The 21,524-nt window shown below is 43.0% G+C and overlaps 1 protein-coding gene across 1 annotated transcript; it reads right to left on the bottom strand.

Moving 5' to 3' along the window:
* Positions 1–16,522: 16,522 nt before the first annotated feature.
* LOC149460400 (uncharacterized) lies at positions 16,523–18,244 on the bottom strand. The gene is made up of 2 exons (XM_089679764.1): positions 17,507–18,244; positions 16,523–16,621 (listed from the first exon to the last, which is right to left on the bottom strand). Exons 1-2 carry the CDS (start codon positions 18,242–18,244, stop codon positions 16,523–16,525), a joined length of 837 nt encoding a protein of 278 aa, XP_089535890.1.
* Between the last annotated feature and the right edge of the window lie 3,280 nt (positions 18,245–21,524).

Genomic DNA, 21,524 nt, shown 5'->3' with positions numbered 1-21,524 from the left:
TCCTCGGACAACTGATCCACCTGTCTGTTGATTCCCTGGGGTGCTTCTCCGAAGTGACTTCGATGCCGATCCTTCCCTCCTGGTTTATACATGTTTTTTTCCACAGGTTTTTCATTTCTGGCCGGCCGAACCATTGTTGGGTGTTTTGGTTTTTTTTTTGTTTTTTTTTCACTTTTGTTTTTTCTGGCCGGGTTTGGCGATCTCCCTGATGTCTTGGTTGTCGTGTTGCTCCCGATTTTGTCTAGCCATAGGCCTAGACGACTTGGGCCAAATTGTTGCTCCCAAGTTTATATCCTTGCGGATACTTATGTCAACTACTGTGTTTGTTCTTTCTTGTGTTAGTTTAATGTTTTTTGTTCTCCATTTTTTTACATTGATGGTATATTATGCATTTCTCATGCTAATACATGTGCTTAATTTATTATTATTTTATAATGGCTTTGAGGTTTTTGTCATATAATGTCAAGGGTCTCAATTCCATTCAAAAACGTTGGATGGCTTTGCGGGAATTTCGATCCTCAGGAGCAGACATTATTTTTGTCCAGGAGACCCATTTCAAATCAACTGGCTCCTTCCGTTTTGCCTCGAGATTTTTTTCTCAAGCCTATTCGGCCTTTGATCCTTCCGGAAAGGCTGGGGTGGCAATTTTGATTAGGTCTCACTGCTCCCTTCGGGTTGTTTCCTCCAGGGTTGACCAACAGGGTCGCTTTATTATTTTGGAATGTATGCTTGGTGACACTCCCCTTGTTTTGTTGAATCTATACGCCCCAAATTCGGGTCAATTGCAATTTCTTTCACAAACACTCGCCAACTTAGATTCCTTTCCCATTTCGCATGTGATTGTTGGGGGCGATTTCAACTTGGTTTTTTCCCCCCATAAAGACAGGAAAGTTCTTTTCGAGTCCACACCCCCGAAGCGGCAATGCTCCTCTTCAAAATCTTTCCGTAGACTGATAAGGGAGCATCGTCTCTTTGATGCCTGGCAGATTAAACACCCCCTCCATAAACAATTTACTTTCTACTCCACCCCTCACCGTAGTTTTTCCCGCCTAGATCATTTTTTTATCTCTGCCCCACTTCTTCCACTCCTGGTCGCCTCTGAAATCAACCCCATTATCTGGTCTGACCATGCCTCTCTGACTTTAAACCTTTTTTTCCCTCCTATTATACCCAAACCATGTCGTTGGCGCCTTAATGAGACCTTTCTTTCTACAGAACATCTTAGGGATGAACTGTCACGGGGACTTGATACCTATTTCACCCTCAATGTTGGCTCCGTAGCTTCTTCCTCAACCCTATGGGAGGCTCATAAGGCGGTATTTCGAGGACTCTGTATTTCTATGGGTTCTCATTTAAAAAAATCTTCAGCGAGTGCTAGGGCTTCTCTCATCCATCAACTGTCTTTGGCAGAACGACAGTTGTTGGCCAAGCCGTCCATTTCTGGGCTCCGGAAGGTAACATCTCTACGTGACCGCATTAAAACTCTTGACTCTAGTAGGTCTGCGCAATCCCGCTTATGGGTTAAGCAAAAATTTTACGAATTTTCCAACAAACCTCATCGTATGTTAGTCAATCGACTCAAAGCTCAGTCTCCTTCCACGATGCCTGATCTTTTAATCCAACCAAATGGAAGCCCTACCTATGATCCTCAGGTCATGGCATCCCTTTTTGGCTCATACTATAAGAATCTTTATAACTGTTTGACCCCAGACCTTCACCCGCCCCTCACACAGTTATCTTTTGATAATTTTTTTGACCCCCTGTCACTTCCGAGTCTTTCACCCTCAGACATTGCCACCCTTAACGCTGATATTACGCCAGAGGAATTGTTTGACACAATTAAACATCTTCCCTCTCGTAAAGCCCCAGGACCGGACGGATTGCCCTACTCCTACTATAAATCTTTTATTGGTATCCTGGCTCCTCATCTCCTCTCCTTTTATCGAGATCTTTTCAAGGGGGTCACACCCCAGACTGAATTCTCCCGAGCATATATCTCGGTTATCCCCAAACCCGATAAAGATCACTCTATAGTAGACAACTACCGCCCCATTGCCCTACTTAACTCCGATTACAAGATTTTCACTAAAATCTTGGCCAACCGACTGTCTGGAATTATTTCCAAACTCATACACAGGGACCAAGTGGGCTTTGTACCTGCCAGACACGCTGCAGATAACACCAGGCGATCCATTGATCTGGTTGACTTGATTAACCGATCCTCCACCCCCGCTATATTATTAAGTTTAGATGCTCAAAAAGCTTTTGACCGTTTAAGTTGGCCTTACATGTTCATGGTCTTGGAAAGATATGGTTTCAGGGGTCCATTTGTAGCAGCCTTGAAGGCCCTTTATTCTTCCCCCTTTTCGCAGGTCAGATTAGCCTCTTTTTTTTCACTCCCCTTTCAGATGTCAAATGGTACACGTCAGGGTTGCCCACTCTCTCCTTTACTGTTCATTCTTTGTCTGGAACCATTAGCCATCGCCATAAGGTCGAATCCGGATATTCGCGGGATACGATCCCATAACCATGAATACAAATTATCGCTGTTTGCTGATGACATCCTCCTCACGCTTGCGAGTCCTCATACCTCCCTACCGATTTTGCATAAGACCTTGAAACAATTTGGGGCCATATCTGGCTACAAAGTTAACACGTCTAAAACTGAGGCACTTCCGATACATGTCCCTTCTGGCGTTTTATCCTCGCTTCAGGAAGCCTTTCCCTACCGGTGGTGCACCCACTCTTTAAAATATTTAGGTACTAATCTGACTTCCTCTTACCAATCCATATACGAGGCCAATTTCCCCCCATTATTTATAGCAATTTCTCGTTCTCTGAAACACTGGGATGCCCTACCCATTTCTTTTCTGGGACGCATTAATGTACTAAAAATGACCGTGTTACCCAAACTGTTATACCTGTTTGCGACTCTCCCCGTTCCCGTTCCTATGTCCAAACTTCACTCCCTCCAGAAATCTTTCCTGCATTTTATTTGGCACAACAAGCGGCACAGGATTGCACGTTCTGTTTTGCTTTCTCCGCGTTCTAGGGGGGGCTTGGGGGTACCGGATATAATAACATACTACTATGCAACTCATCTTCGTTTTCTCATGTCATGGTCTACTCACTATCCTCCCAACACGTGGGCTGAGATTGAATCTTTACAATTGTCTCCGGCTCATCCATGCTCCCTCCTTTGGTCGACCTCAACAGTGGATGTCTCTTCTTTTCGCCACCTATTCCTTGGTCCCATGCACTTTTCTCTGGCTGTTTGGCGGAAATGTAAGGCTAAATTTACACTGGCCTCTGATTGCTCCCCACTGACAAATATTCTCCATAACCCTAATCTTCCAGATAATATGGCCATGTCCCGGATGTCTCTTTGGGTAGCAGCTAACCTTTTTCAATTGCGTCACTTGGTACACCCGGTGACTCGTAAGTTACACTCATTCCCAGATCTCCAGAAAAAATCTCTTCTACCTTCTCAACACCTATATATTTACCTTCAAATACGCCACTTCTTTTCTACCTTATCACCCTCATTAACCCTGGGGAAGCCTACTTCCTTTGAACGTTTATGTATGCAGGTCCCCCACCAAAGGGGTATTATTTCTAACACATATAAACTACTTCTAGATGCCCCCTCCTTGTCCAATGCCACTCACCTTTACATGCGTAGGTGGTCTCAATTCGTACAATGTGATATTGATCTATTAACGTGGAAGAAAATTTGGGAAAATGCATCTAGATCTTCTGTTTGTGTGGTTTTTAAGGAAAATATTTACAAGCTCATGATGTTATGGTACAAAACACCTGAAGTTCTTCATGCTTATAATCCGAATGCTTCTCCTGCCTGCTGGCGCTGTGGTGGAGACCAGGGTTCTCTCTACCATATCTTTTGGACATGCAGCTCCATTACTCCTTTCTGGAAAGATGTTCTCTCCCTGTTACAATCACTAATGCGTACCTCTCTCCCACTTGATCCACTACATTTTTTGCTAGGTCTACCATTTCCGGGTTTACCTAAACCATCCGGAAAACTTGCTGTACATGTTCTGACCGCGGCTAGGAGAAGCATTCCTATGTGTTGGTTGTCTTCTACCCCTCCTTCAATGGCGATTCTGTACAAACTTATTGCTGATGTTAGACAGATGGAATACTTGACTGCACTACATAATTGTTCGTTTGCTGTGTTTAAGATGATTTGGCTCCCATGGGATACCTTCATTTCCTCTATGCCGGCCCAAAATGTAAGGTCCTGATAACCTTCACACTGTTATTTTATGTTTTTGTTGGTCCTGTCCTTACGCAGTTTTGCCATCGATGTAACTTTCTATTTTGCTTGTTTTCTTTTCTTATCCTTTTTTTTTTTTTTTCTTAAACATACTGTTTGTATATTTTTGAAAATCAATAAAAATTGTTATTACAAAAAAAAAACAATTCAATTGAATGGGGAGGATATCAGAAGGCATTTTTGGGTTTAATTTGATATGTTTAAAAATGTGCTCAACTTACTTCAGTTTCTTAGGTTTGTGTTTTTGTTGGTGACATCATTTTATGAGAAAGAAGCAATTTCTGCCACTGACACCAATGATCTTTTCAAGCTATCTGTAGGGGTAATTTTCTTCCATTGACCACAAATGTAAGGAACATTCTTCCCACTGACCATCACACTGATGTACACGGAGCTGAAGCTCTATCTATTATTAGCAGAGGTTCTCTGAGACTTGGAAGTTATGTCAAAGGTTCCTCCTTGTTGAAAAAGTTGAGAATGGATGGGATAGACACTCTTTCTACAAAATGTAAATCATTTAGATTTGTATATGACAATGTTCAGCTTAAAGTGGAATTACACATAATGGTCCCCATGAGTTACAATCTACGTTTATGTGACATCTCCATTGACAGATGTAAATAATCTGATAACAAGAAATATATTTTATTTAGAGTTTGATGGATGTGGTTGTGTAATATGTTGTCTTATCTGTCCAAGTTCTGAAGAAAGATGGGAATTGTTTGATATTCTATTATTAATTACAGGTGATACTGTATGCCTGAAAGTGTGACAATAGGTGGAGACTATCCAGTGCCTGGGTAGTTATCTAGACAATGGGATCCAAATCTTTGTTTTCCAGATATCCATTTCAAAGGATCCTCTTGGTTAGATATGCAATAAGGGTGTCCAGCCTTCCAGGAATGCATAACTTGACCATTGGAGACCCTGTAATTCTTGCTCCAAAAAAATGTGCTGAAAGGTTGCTGAGACAATGAACTCTCTGGGATCTATTATCTCTAGTGGTATAATTTAGTAAAGTATATCGATTGGGTAACTTAATTTGTGACCACTTGTCAGAACACTCAACTGAGGGTTTCAGTGCAACATAGTGGGTATTAGAAGCCCTCCAAAACAAACAGGGAGGATACACCACAGAATTGTTTTTCAATATTTAGATCTCCCATAAATATATTGGAAGAACCATTAAACACAGTTCAATTTAATGGGGAGGATATCAGTAGTGGGAATTTTTGGTTTAATTGATTTGTTTAAAATGTGCTCAACTTACTTCAGTTTCTTGGGTTTGTGTTTTTGTTGGTGACATATTTTTATTAAGAAGGAATTGAAAGATTGTTTTTTTTCCTAAAGTTTTTACTTATTTTTTCTCACTATGATATTTTTTTTTTATAAGGTAAAAAAGCTTGACTTTTTTTAATAAAAGCCTTAACAGTTTTTTCATTATTTAAATTTTGTGTCACTGAAATGCATTGGGGTTGATTTATAAAAACTGGAGAGTGAAAAATCTGGTGCAACTTTGCATGGTAGCCAATCAGCTTCTAACTTCAGCTCATTCAATTAAGCTTTGACACAAACAAAACTGGAAGCTGATTGGTTTCTATGCAGGGATGCACCAGATTTTGCACTCTCCAGTTTTACTAAATCAACCCCATTTTATTTTGCAGGAAAGTGAAACTAGGAGAAACTTATGGAGATTATTTTAATGTTTTAAGCATTCTCATTGCTGGGAAAGTGGAAATGAATTCATTACTTCCAATTATTTTAAATAGATGAGTTTTGGTCTTTCTGTGCAAGGCTAAAAAACGTTCTAGGGTATGGAGCTGTGTATGTGTGGTCAGTTCAGCAGATACGTATTTGTTGGATTGTGTTTTTAATATCTGTTACATCTAGAATACATTATTATAAGTTGAGGATGACTTTTGAGGTGTACTGCCCCCCTAACATTGGCTGGTGAATTGCTTGTGGTAGTTATTAGCATAACACTGCCAATGTTTACTGTTCCTATTGTCCTCCTGGGGGGGTCCACCTGTACTATTGTTCATTCTAAGCATACTGTACATACAGGATCCCATCACCATTGTTCATCATGTCCCCTCTGTCTATTGACTATCAGGTTTTGGCTATTCAAAGTAGACACCATTGTTATTCTAAATTTTGTGCCTCAATCCTTTCTATGGAATATTCCAGTCTTAGAACATTGTGGGATACATTTTTTTTTATTTGGTGGTGGTGTACTGTTGAATAGCTACTAAAAATTTTGAGCTTTATGGGGAAGTTGATGGACAAGATTGGTAAAGTTGAAGAAAGGACTGAAATGATAAAAGTAATGAAGGAAGCCCATGGCACCAGACACAGGAGGATGTGAAATTAAGGCTTATCGATAAAATTCAGTAAATGTGATGGAAAGACAAGGCTAACATTTGCTGCTGTTGGATGGTTGAGCAATGTGAACATTTAAAGGTTCAAAAAGAAGAACTTTGAATGAGTATCTTTGGATACCCGGGCCTCCTATCCCTCTTGCATTGAACTGTATTGTTGCTGTATTGTCTCCCGTTATATTGTAAAGCGCTGAGCAAACTGCTGGCGCTATATAAATCCTGTATAATAATAATAATTTGTGCTCACACTAATAAAGTATAATTTCAGGAAGTCAAGAAAGCTGATCCAAAGGACTTAACTAAGTCAGCTATACCAAATTAAAATCTTTATGGAAGGATGTTCAAGAAAAAAGTGCAACATGATCAGATCGCATTTCAGACTTATTTATTATTGGACTACTGAGAACTGTGATTTGTGATTTTTTTTTTCTTTTGTGATTATGAACTTAGTACATCCAGAGCAAATGATGGACTACAGATATTGAGATCCAGATCTATGGAAGAGAGATCACAGAGCTGTACTGGAGTCTATCTCCATGCTGCCTGCCAATGGGGTCCAATCTGCCTCCATTCTGCCTGGCTATGGGGTCTAGTCCCCCTCCCTGCTGCCTGCCTATGGGGTCTAGTCCCCCTCCCTGCTGCCTGCCTATGGGGTCTAGTCCCCCTCCCTGCTGCCTTCCAAAGGGGTCCAATGTGTCAGTAGACATCATTTTGTGCTTAAAGAGTCTTCAGAATACAAAGGCAAAACTATAAATCGTAAAGGAGATTGCATATAAACCATTATTACATGTGTGGTCTGGTTTTACTGGCTACAAGGGGGTGACTGTTACAATATGAGTTTATGTGAAATCTCCATTGGTAGATATCAATAGTTCTTGTACTGAGAAATATATATTAGCTAGAGTTTGATCAATGTGGTTGTGTAATACGTCTTATATTGTATGTCCGGGTTATGAAGATAGATGGGAATTGTTTGATTTAAATGTAAGCTGCCAAGGGGCGATATTCTATTAATTACAGGTGATACTGTATGACATAACAATAGACCGGGGTGCAGGAAGGTAGTCATATTGGCTCATTATAAGGAGAATCTGATTCCATCTTATCATATTTGTTGTAATTCACCTCTTCTCATTATTGTTCAACCTGTCTGAACAGACTGAATACAATCAATACACTTGCTGTGTAGCTTCCCCCTCATGTCAGCTGTTGTTCATCAAGGAGGCCTACTGCATGGAGATGGTCACTAAAAGAAGCACCTAAAATCTGAAATGTAGTGAAAAATATAAAACACATAATGTAACAATTTAGGTAAATGTAACAATACAATAGAGATTGTGATATTCACTAAAATACACTTTGGTTTTGCTTCATAGCAAAATGTAGTTGCTAAATATAGAGAGAACTTTTACCCCCAGGACTGAACTGACCATAATAATGGTGATGGACTTGTGAACTGATATGGTAAAGAGGAGGTAGAACACCTGGCTGAGGTGTGACTGATGATACTGTTCCCATCACAATGGACATGTTTATGGAAGCCACCCTCCATTGTTGGGACTAGGGGTGTCCAACTGTGGCCCTCAGGACTGCCAATTTTGCATGATAATCTTAGTATTGGAAGGGACACAACTGCTTACATTAGCAACCATTGCAAGAGTTGCCATAAACATCAACAACGCAACTATTACACAGGTCTGCAAAAAATACATATCAGACCAGTTGGACAACTAAAATACCTTAAGATACATGCATCTGCACAAAGGCAATGGGAGGGAGCATCCGGGCATACCATGAGAGGCCAGTCAATGAGGGGACCCCTCAAAGTTGGGGGGGGGCAAGCCGCCTGCCCTGTGTAAATACCTGATGTATAGAAAGTATGTAATATTTGAAAACAGTATAATTGGACCCTCTTAATGGTTAATACCACTATGATTATAAAAATCCGAGGAAAGGAGAGGAGAGGAGAGATTGGGAAAGAGAGAGAGAACAGGGGAGGAGGATGAGAGAGAGAAGGAGTAGAAATGAGGAAGAAAGAATGGAAAAGAGAGGAAGCGAGAATGGTGGGTAGGGAAGGCAAAGAGAGAAAGGAAAGGGGACAGGATGGGTGAAAGAAAGGAGGGGAAGAGAGAAAAGAGAGGAGAAAGATTGGAAGGGATGGAAAGAGAGAGAGAGAGAGAGGGTGGAGGAAAGTGAGAGAGTGAAGGGGCGGGGGGGGGGGGGTAAAGAAAAGGGAAGAGAAAGAGAAAATGGAAAGAGAGAGAGAGCAGGAAATTGGAGTGGAAGGAGGATGGAGAGGAGAATAGAAAGTTGAGAGGAAAATGGATAAAAAGAGAGAAGGAAAAACAAGGGAGTGAGAGAGAGAACCTCTAATGAGATCATTACAGAGTCACTGCTGACCTTTCATTCTAAAGATTCTATGTACCTGACTGTCCTACACAAGTCTGGTTGGTTTGCTGAGGATTAAAGATGAAGAGATGATGAACCCAATTCATGCAAGAAATATGGCTAAGTGGTTGACTTACTAATGTATGCATATAGGCATGTATTTCTAAACCTGGCGGCTGAAAGATTTGCTTGAAATTTCAGTGCAACAGAAAAAGTGTTGTTAGCTCAAACAGGAATTTAGGAGCTCACTGGACTTCTGGCAGGATCAAACTGTATTTTTCTGTACAGAGACACATCAAGAGCACCACCCGGTGCAAAGGAGGAGTAACTACTTATATATGTACAAGTTACATCTCCCATGTACCAGGCAGGGGTCTTGTTCATCCATTGGGGATAGTCCAGACTTGTCATCTAAAAAAATTAAAGAAATATTGTTAGAAGAAAATAAAGAAATGATCTGTGAAATGCAAACAAGAAAATTAAATTTATAATGACAAACTGCATGTGGTCAGTTCAACAGTGGTAATATGGTGGGACAAAGAGTAATGACTACACACTTAGATCAGAAATGCTAGTGTGGCTTGCCCCTAAAAGTTTGAATTGTGGAGCTGACTACTACAAAATACATATAGGATCTTTTGATGCTTTAATTTTCTCAAGAAAGCCACATACCTGAGAAAGTTGACCATATGTGATGTTCTTTCAGATGTGCCATCACTCACCAATTCTTCTTTACTCAATGTGTATTTCTGCTCCAATGTGTAAAGAGAATTCATCGTCAAAAATCACTAGTGCCTCTTCCATGTCATCTTTGGGTGGATCTGGAGTCATCTCCGACTGGGATTCAGAAGTGTCTATGATCAACTGGCCAGATGTGGAGCTGAAACTTGACACAATGGATTTGCTGCTCTGGTGGGAGGACTCACACAAGGGTTCATCAGATTCCAAAGATGAATAGATTTCTATGGCATCTTCATCCTTTTGCCTTGTGGCTAAACCTGGGCTTTCTGCTTTCCAGCTTTCCTTTGTGTATTTCAGCACTTCCGTAGTCCGACTTCTTTTAGTATGGTCAATGGCCAGAAGATCACTAATCATCCTTTGTATCCCAGAGGCGACCTTGGTCAATGCTTCCGGAGGATTCTCACTCTTGACATTGTTTTGCCAGTCAACAAAACCTTGATATTTTTCATCGTCCGGAATGGCATCCTCCCATGGAAGCTCTCCTGTAAGTAGACAACAGATGACTACTCCAAACGCCCACACATCAAGGCTGCCACCTACAACCAGGCCAACTGAAGTGTCAATTTGGAACATTTCTGGAGCCATGAAGGACATGGTGTCACACTTGCCTCGAATCACTGTGCCTTTGACCTTAGCAAGGCCAAAGTCTGTGAGCTTGATGGAATAGCAGTCCCGGTCAAAGACTAAAACATTCTCTGGCTTCACATCCATGTGCACCAGTCCTTTTTCTGACATGAATTCAAGGGCACTTGAAATTTGCACAGAACACCTCTTTACTGCATCTTCTGGAATTCCCACCTAAAAAAATAAAGGGGAACTTCAGATTAATTATCCAGAGATTGGAAATATAGAGTATTTATCCAGAAACAATTAAATGATATGTATAGCTGCAACATTTTTAGTTTTAGACTAGGGATAGATTATTTTGTCATAAGTATATCTGTATGTGCTCAGAACAAGTACGAGTAGTCAGAACAAAAGGCAAGTGAAAATCTTTCAACATGGACACCTCTACTAATGTCAAATAAGAGAGTTTCCCTCACTTCCTGTTGCATCTCTAGGCGAGGAAGTGAAAGGAAATCTTTCCAAAAGGATACAGACAACATAAAATAACTTGACAGGAGTTGTAACTCTTCTTAACTCTATGCAAACCAAAGAAAAAATAATTCTCTATACTTCAATCTTAATGTACTTACATTTGGTATAATCATGGAGAGCAGATCACCAAAAGGTGCCAATTCTTGAATAAATCCAAAGTGGTCAGTGGTGGTGAAGGCGTTGCCATAGCATCTGATGATGTTAGGATGAATGGAAAGTAAGCACGAAATACTGAATTCCCAGAGGAAAGACCGCTGAGTGGTTCGTTTTTTTTCTGTGACCTTCAATGCCATTCTTCCACCTGTGCAAAAAAAATAAATTTACCTTAGATCAATAACTGGACATTTTAAGCCGGTAATTTCTGGATATTTTACTTGAAAATCATTCTAAAAAGATCTCTTGCACCCAGATGTATTCCTTTCATAAAGATGTCATAAATTCTATCATTGGGCCATATAGGTTCACTCCATATTCCTGCTATTCTTCATTTAAAGTGTTACATGGGAATTCTACTTTACTTCTGCTTTTAGAGTACATCTACAAATCAGTGAGCTTTTGAAAAAAAAGTCTATGTGTTGCAGATCGTATTTACATGCATATACATAAATATTTATAGAGGATATTGAAATGGTGGATAGAATTATTCACTGACCTGTTTTCCTGTCGTTTGCCAAGAATACTTTCCCAAATCCACCTTCTCCAAGTTTCTTCACAATGTGGACGTGCTTCTCTAAGTCTATCTTCTTTAATCCTCGGGAATAGAAGGAGACCTTTCTATCCAGAAGACGTTCCACATAATAAGCACTGGAGGCCATAGTGTCCTGGAGAGAAAAAAAAGAAAAGGATGAAAGTGACCTTACCTTAATGTGGTGAAGATTCCGCTGTGATGAAGTCAAATCAGTTTTCTTTGAGTATTGAGTTCCTCTGCAGATCAACAGCGGACAACGTCACCAAATCTCCAGCTGGGCTGTGGTAGATGAGTATACTGGAATCTCTGGAAGTAGAGTCACTGATTAGAGGAGGGAGAGGCCCGCTTTATACAAGGGAGATGGGCGGGAAAGGCAGAGAAGGGAGGTTTTTGATTGGTTGACTTCTAATAGGAATGTTGTGTAAATAAACCCGGACTGTTGTTGCTGATTTGCATATTAAAAGGTTTTCTAGAGAATAGGTGATACAATTAAACATGATGAAACCCAAGAATGTTGAAACTTTACTGAATTTTAAAATGAAACTTTCCACCATATTAACAATGAAATGGAAAATTAGTTTTATTTTATAAGATTTATATTTTTAGAAGAACTTAGAATTTTAAAATAACTAATGCAAGAGTGAGTACTAACCAGATAATGAAATATGAAAAAAACGAAAAAAATCTCATTGTCACAATGGCTGTAGGTTCTTACTGTTCTTTTATACCATTAGGTCTTCTTTCTGGCAGCATTGTACACCAATGGGGTTAGTTTAAAAATGACTTGATTGAAAATAAAAAATAAATGACTATAAACTGTAATCAATAGAAAACGAGTTTGCAGGATTAAAAGGACCTGTCAGGATAGAAATATTGGAGCTTCCATGTCTGAGCTTATTTCTGGAGATTCATCTCCAAACATCCTCATCATTTCTTCACTACTTGGTGGGTCAGTGACCTAGAACAAGCCATGTGTAGATCAAGTAATGGAAAATATCATACTGACATGATGTTCTGGGTGAATGACAAACCAAGTGTTGAGGCAAGGAACCCAGATCTGTAGATATTTAGATATCCCATAAATATGTAGGAAGAACCATTAAAAACAATTCAATTGAATGGGGAGGATATCAGAAGGAATTTTTGGGTTTAATTTGATATGTTTAAAAATGTGCTCAACTTACTTCAGTTTCTTAGGTTTGTGTTTTTGTTGGTGACATAATTTTATGAGAAAGAAGCAATTTCTGCCACTGACACCAATGATCTTTTCAAGCTATCTGTAGGGGGCATTTTCTTCCATTGACCACAAATGTAAGGAACATTCTTCTCACTGACCATCACACTAATGTACACGGAGCTGAAGCTCTATCTATTATTAGCAGAGGTTCTCTGAGACTTGGAAGTTATGTCAAAGGTTCCTCCTTGTTGAAAAAGTTGAGAATGGATGGCATAGACACTCTTTCTACAAAATGTAAATCATTTAGATTTGTATATGACAATGTTCAGCTTAAAGTGGAATTACACATAATGGTCCCCATGAGTTACAATCTACGTTTATGTGACATCTGCATTGACAGATGTAAATAATCTGATAACAAGAAATATATTTTATTTAGAGTTTGATGGATGTGGTTGTGTAATATGTTGTCTTATCTGTCCAAGTTCTGAAGAAAGATGGGAATTGTTTGATATTCTATTATTAATTACAGGTGATACTGTATGCCTGAAAGTGTGACAATAGGTGGAGACTATCCAGTGCCTGGGTAGTTATCTAGACAATGGGATCCAAATCTTTGTTTTCCAGATATCCATTTCAAAGGATCCTCTTGGTTAGATATGCAATAAGGGTGTCCAGCCTTCCAGGAATGCATAACTTGACCATTGGAGACCCTGTAATTCTTGCTCCAAAAAAATGTGCTGAAAGGTTGCTGAGACAATGAACTCTCTGGGATCTATTATCTCTAGTGGTATAATTTAGTAAAGTATATCGATTGGGTCCAATCTGCCTCCATTCTGCCTAGCTATGGGATCTAGTCCCCCTCCCTGCTGCCTTCCAAAGGGGTCCAATGGGTCAGTAGACTTCATTTTGTGCTTAAAGAGTCTTCAGAATACAAAGGCAAAACTATAAATCGTAAAGGAGATTGCATATAAACCACTTTTACATGTGTGGTCTGGTTTTACTGGCTACAAGGGGGTGACTGTTACAATAGGAGTTTATGTGAAATCTCCATTGGTAGATATCAATAGTTCTTGTCCTGGACTAGGTCACTTACAGACCATTTACCGTGATCTACCAGTGAGCCAAATTAATATGAGAATACGTGCACGTGGAAGTAAGACACTGACACTTTGCAGTAATGCCAAGTTCCTAAAATTCTGTTTTATTGAGGAACTAACAGTATCATTTATAGGGCATATGATGCAGGCAAAGCATATACATTGATTGGGTGAAAAGTCCACTGGGTTTCTGCGTGTTCGTCCATCCGTGTTGATACCTTCCAATCATTGTCCCCAAAGAGACTCATTCCCTTTTATGGGGGTTGTTTACATTAAAAGATACTTTTCTCCTAATGAGTCACCAAGGGTGAGACTCCGGATGAAGGCGCCATCTTAATTATCATCATTGTTCTGTCAACCTATATCTGATTGTTTACTTAAGAGAGTAAGGAATTTAAAGAGCAAGATACAGACAGTAGCAAGACTATAAAATTGTCATTTTACTGATCATCTAATAAAACGTGGACTGTCAATCACAATCCACTACAATCCCCCCTTAAAATGGCTATTTTATTCCTGACTGTCCCTATATCTTCTGATGTCCTAACTGCCTGGTGGCCCTCCCTCTGGAACTCTTTTAAGACGCATATAGAGCCCCTGAGTGGCTAATCCATCCCTAGAGTCTCGATACGTCCTGAGAAGGCCACAGTCAGGCACTGTCTTTCCCTGCTTATAGTTGCCTGTTAGGGGGGGGGAAATTTGTAGCATTCCCTTTTTTTTTATAAGTCTGAAATATGATGATCAGGGGCCATAGTCTGTAAGGGAGTATAGGATTCCCTTTCTTCACGGGGATGTTCAACATTGTTATAGTTCAGGAATGTAGGGGAGATCTCGTTCACAGCTTTTCCTATTAGCCTCTTAATGCAAGGGATCACACAGCAGGCGACTATTGCCATTAGAATGATAATACCCAGGATAACCACCCCTGCTTGGGCGAGGGCTTTCTGCCAGCCACTCAGCCATCCAAACCACTGATCCCAGGGATGTGTAATACCAGAGTTTTCCTTAAGCTCATTTGACAGGTCCTCCAACCTCTTGATGGCCAGTGTCACATTCCCATTTGGGCCTGTGTTATCTGGGATATACATACAGCAGGTCATGGTCTTTGGTATCATTTTACAGACCCCCCCTTTTTCAGCTAATAACATATCGAGTGTCATACGATTTTGAAAGACCATGTTAGAAGTAGCCTCCAACTGCTCTGCTATCCCCTTTAGGGCATCTCGTGTGTAGTTTACAAACCGTTGTTGATTATAGTAGATGTAGTTTATCCAATCTACATTCTTGTTCTCAGTGATGAAGAGGAATAGGGATTCAAATCCCGCGGCCACCTGGTCTCTGACCTTGAATTCATCGGGTACCCCCCTTGGGACTCCTATCGCATCTATATAGACATGGGGGTCAAAACTCCCTTGTGGGGCACTTCGTTTGTGCTTGGTTGCATGGGGGGGGTTAGGCGGCCCCTTAAGTAATGGATCTGAGAGGATGTGCAATGGCATTATGGCATTGGCAAGGGTACATTCCCCTCTCCATTTCCCTATCAGTCGGGTCCTAATCTTCTGATCACCACAGATCCAGAATATATCCCCCAATGACATGACCTGGTTCTGGGTGAGATCTGACCGGGCTGTACTATAAGCAGCACAGAATCCCTTTGTGAAGTTCCCCAGAAACCTTCCTCCTCCCTCATAGTTGGCATAGCAGGTATAATTACCGGGATATATAGTTAAACCATTTGGGGCCTTTTCGTCTCCTTGGATTAAGGGGTAACGCTTCTTCCAGTCCTCACATAAAGACTGGTTCGTAGAGACGTTAGTATACAGGCTTAAGACACACTCCTCTATGGAATCTGGTAGGGTTAGTGGCACCGTCCCCAGATGTGGTCTGGCATGCCCACACACATAGCAGTTGGACTTATTATGCGAGTTTGCATTGTATCTCATCCATTCTAACCACAGATTAGTGTCTGAGAGGCCGGTTTCTACTGCTATAGTATCTTCGTATGTAGGGTTTGCTATGGCCACCATCTCTGCCAACGTTTTGATCTTTGGCATAAGTGGGTTATAGGTGGGAGCAGTATCTCTGGAAGATTTCCATCGGTTTGATCTATACATATCCCTTATCCGGAATTGTCCCATCACTCCCCCATGTCCCCAGTATCCCAACCAGTAAAGCCCCTCATCTCCTGGGCTGGGGTTCTCTATGGTGAGGGTGAGTGGCATAGTTCTCCCTGTTGGGTTTTCATATGAACATGTGCCTTTTTTAAATATAGTCAATCTATCAATTAGGCTCTTCCCATTTTTATCTTTGCGGTTTAAGGCACTTAGCGGTTTATACCCCCAGTCAGGCCCCGTATTCCATCCTACTGAGCCCCAGTATCTGCATTTGTCTCCCCAATAGTCATCCGTCACACATATATATATACTACTGGAGTGATCCTGATACGTAGTACACTGCCAAGGTTGTTTCGGACAAGGTGCTATGAAGCAGAAGTCAAAGGCAAAAGTGGCCACACGGGTGTTGGAAGAATTGTATCAAAATGTTATCAGGCCACTCTGTTCGGGTGTCCCACCTTCCCTTGTGATTGCCACTCTTTGTCCCCTACCCATTCCCGAAAGCACATACAAAAGGATATATGTGTATAGTCTCATGTTTCTAGTTGTCTTCTGGGGGTGCAACTTTCTTGCAGTGAGAGGCGTGGATCCAGGTACTCTTTCCTTCTAGCTTCACTGAGGTGGCCGTCACCAGAAGCACCTGGAAAGGACCGTCATATCTGGGTTACAATGTGTGTTTCCGCAGAAACTTCTTGACCAAGACCCAGTCTCCAGGTTGCAAAGTGTGCGTTCCAGTGTCCGCCTCAGGATCTGGAATGGAGGAGAAAACTTGCGCATGGATATTAGTCAACACACGTGCCAAAGATATCACATACTTTGTCAACGAGTCAGACTGCAACTGTAATTGTTGAGGATAGTAGGTACCCAGTCTAGGGGCGGACCCAAACAAAATCTCATAGGGAGACAACCCATGACTTCCCCTTGGTGTGTATCTAACGCTGAAAAGAGCAATAGGCAAGCTGTCCGGCCATCCCATGCCTACCTCTTGGGCCATTTTTAACATTCTTGACTTCAGGACCCCATTTAGGCGCTCTACCTTCCCACTACTCTGGGGATGATAGGGTGTGTGAAACGCAAGTGTGACCCCCAGAGCCCCCCAGATCTCTTTCGTGACATTGGCAGTAAAAGCCGGTCCCTGATCGCTTCCAACCACCTCGGGCACTCCATATCTGCAGACTATCTCCGTGAGCAGCTTCTTGGCAGTGGTTCTTGCCGTCTGGTTGGTTACTGCGAATGCCTCTGGCCATCCTGAGAACATATCCACCACCACTAGGGCATATTCAAATGGTCCACTTTTTGGCATCTGGATATGATCTATCTGGATCCTCTGAAATGGATATAGTGCCCTAGGCAGATGCTTGCTTGGAGGTTTCTCAGGTCTTCCAGGATTGCACTTGGCACATACAACACAAGACTTACAGAATCTGTCTGTGTAAGCCGTAATTCCGGGTGCCACATAGTATTTACTGATCAAAGAGTTCATTAGCATCTTGGACAGGTGTGACGCTCCGTGTGCCCACTGCACTGTTGCCGGATATAAGGATCGGGGGAGCAAAACCTTCTTCCCCACCACCCAAAATCCTTTGTCCTCAACTGCTCCTTTCTGCATCCATTCCTTCCTTTCTTCTTCTGAAGCATTATCCTGGGCTTCCTGGAGTTGGTTGTCCTTGGGCTGATGAATTAACACAGACATCACCTCACTGCACATCTCTTCACCCTCTTCCTGCTCCCTGACCGCAGCTTGCTTAGCAGCCATGTCTGCCAGATGATTTCCTTTTGCTTCCATAGTGGTCAATTTACCGTGGGCCTTCACCTTCAGTATGGCCACTTGGGCTGGTAGTAAAAGTGCTTCCATAAGGTGGTTGATCGCCTTTCCATGCTTTACAGGAGTCCCAGCTGCCATGAGAAAGCCCCTCATTTTCCAGATTAGGCCAAAATCCAGTGCAACCCCCGGTGCATATCTGGAGTCCGTGTAAATGTTAGCTGTCTGTCCTTTTGTTAATTCACAGGCTTTGGTGAGGGCCCTTAGTTCAGCCTCTTGCGCAGACATGAAAGGTGGAAGAGGTCTAGCTTGCAGTACCATTGTGTCGGTAGTCACAGCATATCCAGTGTGGTAGGTGCCAGCATTATCTGCAAAACGGGATCCATCCACAAAAAGTATTAGGTCAGGATTTGAGAGGGGCGTATCATGGACTGTTGGTAGGTGTGTAGTTTCTGCCTGCATAAGTTCCAAACAGTCATGTACCACATCCTCTGGTGCCATGTCTTTGGTGTCTTCTTCTACTTCGTCTACCCCCCCCCCCCTGGAAGAGGGAGAAGAGTTGCAGGGTTTATCTGGGTGCATCTGACCAGGGTGACATGATCAGGTAAAAGAAGGGAGCATTGCAGTCGCAGATGCCTGGCGGCAGATAGATGTTTTGGTTGGGTTTGGTTCAGTATTGCGGTAATGTCATGGGGGGCCAGAAGTGTGAGTGGATGTCCTAAGACCAAATCTGCCATTTTATCCAGAAGAAGATGAGCAGCAAAAACAGCCCTCAGACAGGAGGGACCACCTCGTGCAACCGGGTCTAGCCTGCAGGAGTAATAACCCAGAGGCCGGAGGCGACCCCCATGGCGTTGTGCCAGAACTCCTGTTGCATGACCCTGTCTCTCAGCCACAAAAAGCTTGAAGGGCTCATCATAATCTGGTAGACCTAATGCAGGTGCAGTGGAGATGGCTTTTTTCAGGCGATGGAAATCAAGTACAGCTTCTTCTGTCAGGGAAAAGGGTTCAGATTTCAGGGCATCATAAAGGGACTGCATCAAGACGGAAGCTTCTGGGATCCAGGAACGACAATAGGAAACCAACCCTAGAAAAGCATGCAGGGTTTTTGGTCCCTGAGATATTGGGACATTCTGGATAGCCCGTACTCTATCCAGTGTGAGGTGACGAGTGGCTTGGGAAATGCAATGTCCCAAGAAAATGACAGAAGTTTGGCACCACTGTAACTTGTCCTTAGAAACCTTGCAGCCCTGTTCAGCCAGGTGGTGGAGGAGGCTCAGAGAGGCGATTTTTCCTTCAGAATGGTTGGTGGCACATAGGAGCAAGTCATCCACATATTGGAGCACTATGACTTCCGGGTGTGACTGTTGCCAGGTGCTGAGGATAGTTGTCATGGCCTTTGTAAATTGGCTTGGCGAATTTTGGGCCCCTTGGGGCATAACTCTCCAGGTATACTGTCGGCCAGCATGGGTAAAGGCGAAGAGATACATGCAAGAGGGGTCCAGCGGAACACTGAAGAAGGCATTTGCCAAGTCAATAACTGTGAACACTTGGGCTGTGGGAGGTACCCCTGCAAGCAGGGTGTGGGGGTTTGGTACAATGGGGGTTTCCAAAATAGTTGCCTCATTGACTGCCCTCAGATCTTGAACCATGCGATATTTGGTGGGCTCACCTTTTGGAGTTCTTTTCTTCACTGGGAAAAGGGGTGTATTGCATGGGGACACACAGGGAATTAATGCCCCATTTTCCAGAAGTATATTGACTTGTTTGGAGATGGCGTCCATCTGGGCTTGCTTCAGAGGGTATTGAGGCTTCCGTGGCAATGGTGCTCCAGGCTTAAGCTGGACTAACACTGGAGCAACTTTCAGATGGCCAATATCCTCAGGGCCGGTGGACCAAAGAGTGAGTGGCAGCTCCTGTAAGGCCTGTTCTACATGGTCTGGCAAGGGGTGGCCTGAAACTTCTTGTAGAGACATCATCAGTGGTAATGAACATAGAGCCGAGGTGTCTTCCTCTCCCAAGGGGGTGGAGAGCTGAATGGTGCCATCTGGTTGGTAGGATATAGTTGCTTGCAACCTGGACAAGACATCAGCTCCCAGCAGATTCAACGGGCAAGTATTTGACACCACAAAACGAGACATAAGATTGGGTAAGGTGCCGATATGTAGAGGTTTTGTAAGCCAACTGCGTTGTGGGCAGCCGTCTACTCCAACGCAGGAAACATCAATGTTTGAGAGGTATGTTTCATTGGGTAAATCTTCTCTCCGCAAAACGCTTCTGGCTGCACCTGTGTCCACTAAGAATTGTGTAGGATGTCCCTCGATGGGGACATTGACCTGTGCTAGGGGCCCACTAGCACAATATCCATGAGAAGAAACTGTCATAAGGGGAGTGGACACAGGTTTGCCCCTGTCCTATTGGAGAAGGTTTAGATGTTCTTGGGTAGGACCTGTGCGTGGGGGTCCTGGAAGCGGTGGAGGTGGTGGCATTGCAGACTCTTCCCACCCTGAGTTGTAGTCATTGGGTCGTCGTGAACGTCTGGGAGCTCTGCATTCCCTTCTGAAATGTCCCGGTTTTCCACAGTTGAAGCAGATAAGTGGGTTTCTTCTGGAGACCTGCTCTCCAGCCGACAGCATGAGTGGTGTCGGCTTCCGGGCCACCTGGGCGGTCTCTAGACCTTTTGCCACCAATAGCAGTATATCCAGGTGGAGGGTACGGTACTCTGGACGGGCAGTGATCAAACCCTTGCGAACAGACTCCTTTAGTCCTGATACAAATGCAGAGGCCAGCATTTGAGTATGTACCTTGTTATGGACACTGAATCCCAGGTCTGTAAACACCTGTGTTAGTCTGGTATGGAACTTTTCCACCGACTCAGTCTTGTCTTGGGTAATGTCCTGCAATGTGGTTGCCTGGTCCGCCAGTCTCTCTCTGGCCCACTGCTGCAACTGGTCACAGAAAGAAATTCCCGAGGCATAAGTGGTGTCCTCATTTGGCTTTACTCTGGTGAGATCCTTTTCCATTATAGGCCAATATGCATCCCCAGCCTTGATCTCACACAGACTGACCAAATCCCTCCAGGCTGTGGAATAGGTCTTGTGGATCTGGGCTATGCGCCGGTAAAAAGGCATCGGGTGTTTCTCCGGGTCCGGGAGAGTTGTGACTAGTGCGGAGGCTTGGGACGGAGTGAAGGCCACATACATGATAGGAGCATCAGGTAGGTTGGGCACCGGGCGGGGATGGTCTTCTTCAGATCCTTGGGGGCGATAGACAGGATTGTGGTAAGTGGAAGAAAAGGGATGAGGTGCTGAGTCTGCTCCCATTCCAGACTCATACATAGATAATTTTTGACGATGGGGTTGTGTGGTTGGGGGAGTTGAACGAGTGGTTTGCTTTCTGGACCATGGCCTTCTGAGAACGGATCATTCTGTTGGGAACAAATGGAAACAGCATCATCCTCTCGGGTACCCTGGCGGACTGCCGCAGCCACTGTCTTTTCTTGAGCCCATCCTCTTCTGTCTGGCAGAGAGGTAGGGGTTACCACATCTGTAAAATTCCAGCCCTGCCATTCTGTGGGTGTCTTCAGTTCAACTTGGGCTGAAGCCTCTGTTTGTTTTGGTGGTGGTGGTACTACAGGCATTAGGGGTGTGTGGAGGGCCGAAGGTGGTTGGGAGCCAGAGACAGTAAGCACTGGGCACAAGGTGGTAGCTGGTATGAGGTGTGTATGGTGTATCGGTGTACTAAGCCCAGAGTCAACATGGCTTCCGGTGGCCTCACTGGG

This window comes from Staurois parvus, unplaced genomic scaffold, assembly GCF_062004578.1.
Source record: "Staurois parvus isolate SC_StPar_1 unplaced genomic scaffold, SC_StPar_1.0 ptg000231l, whole genome shotgun sequence".
In the NCBI taxonomy this organism is placed as follows: domain Eukaryota; kingdom Metazoa; phylum Chordata; class Amphibia; order Anura; family Ranidae; genus Staurois; species Staurois parvus.
This window is presented reverse-complemented; position numbering and strand designations above follow the sequence as displayed.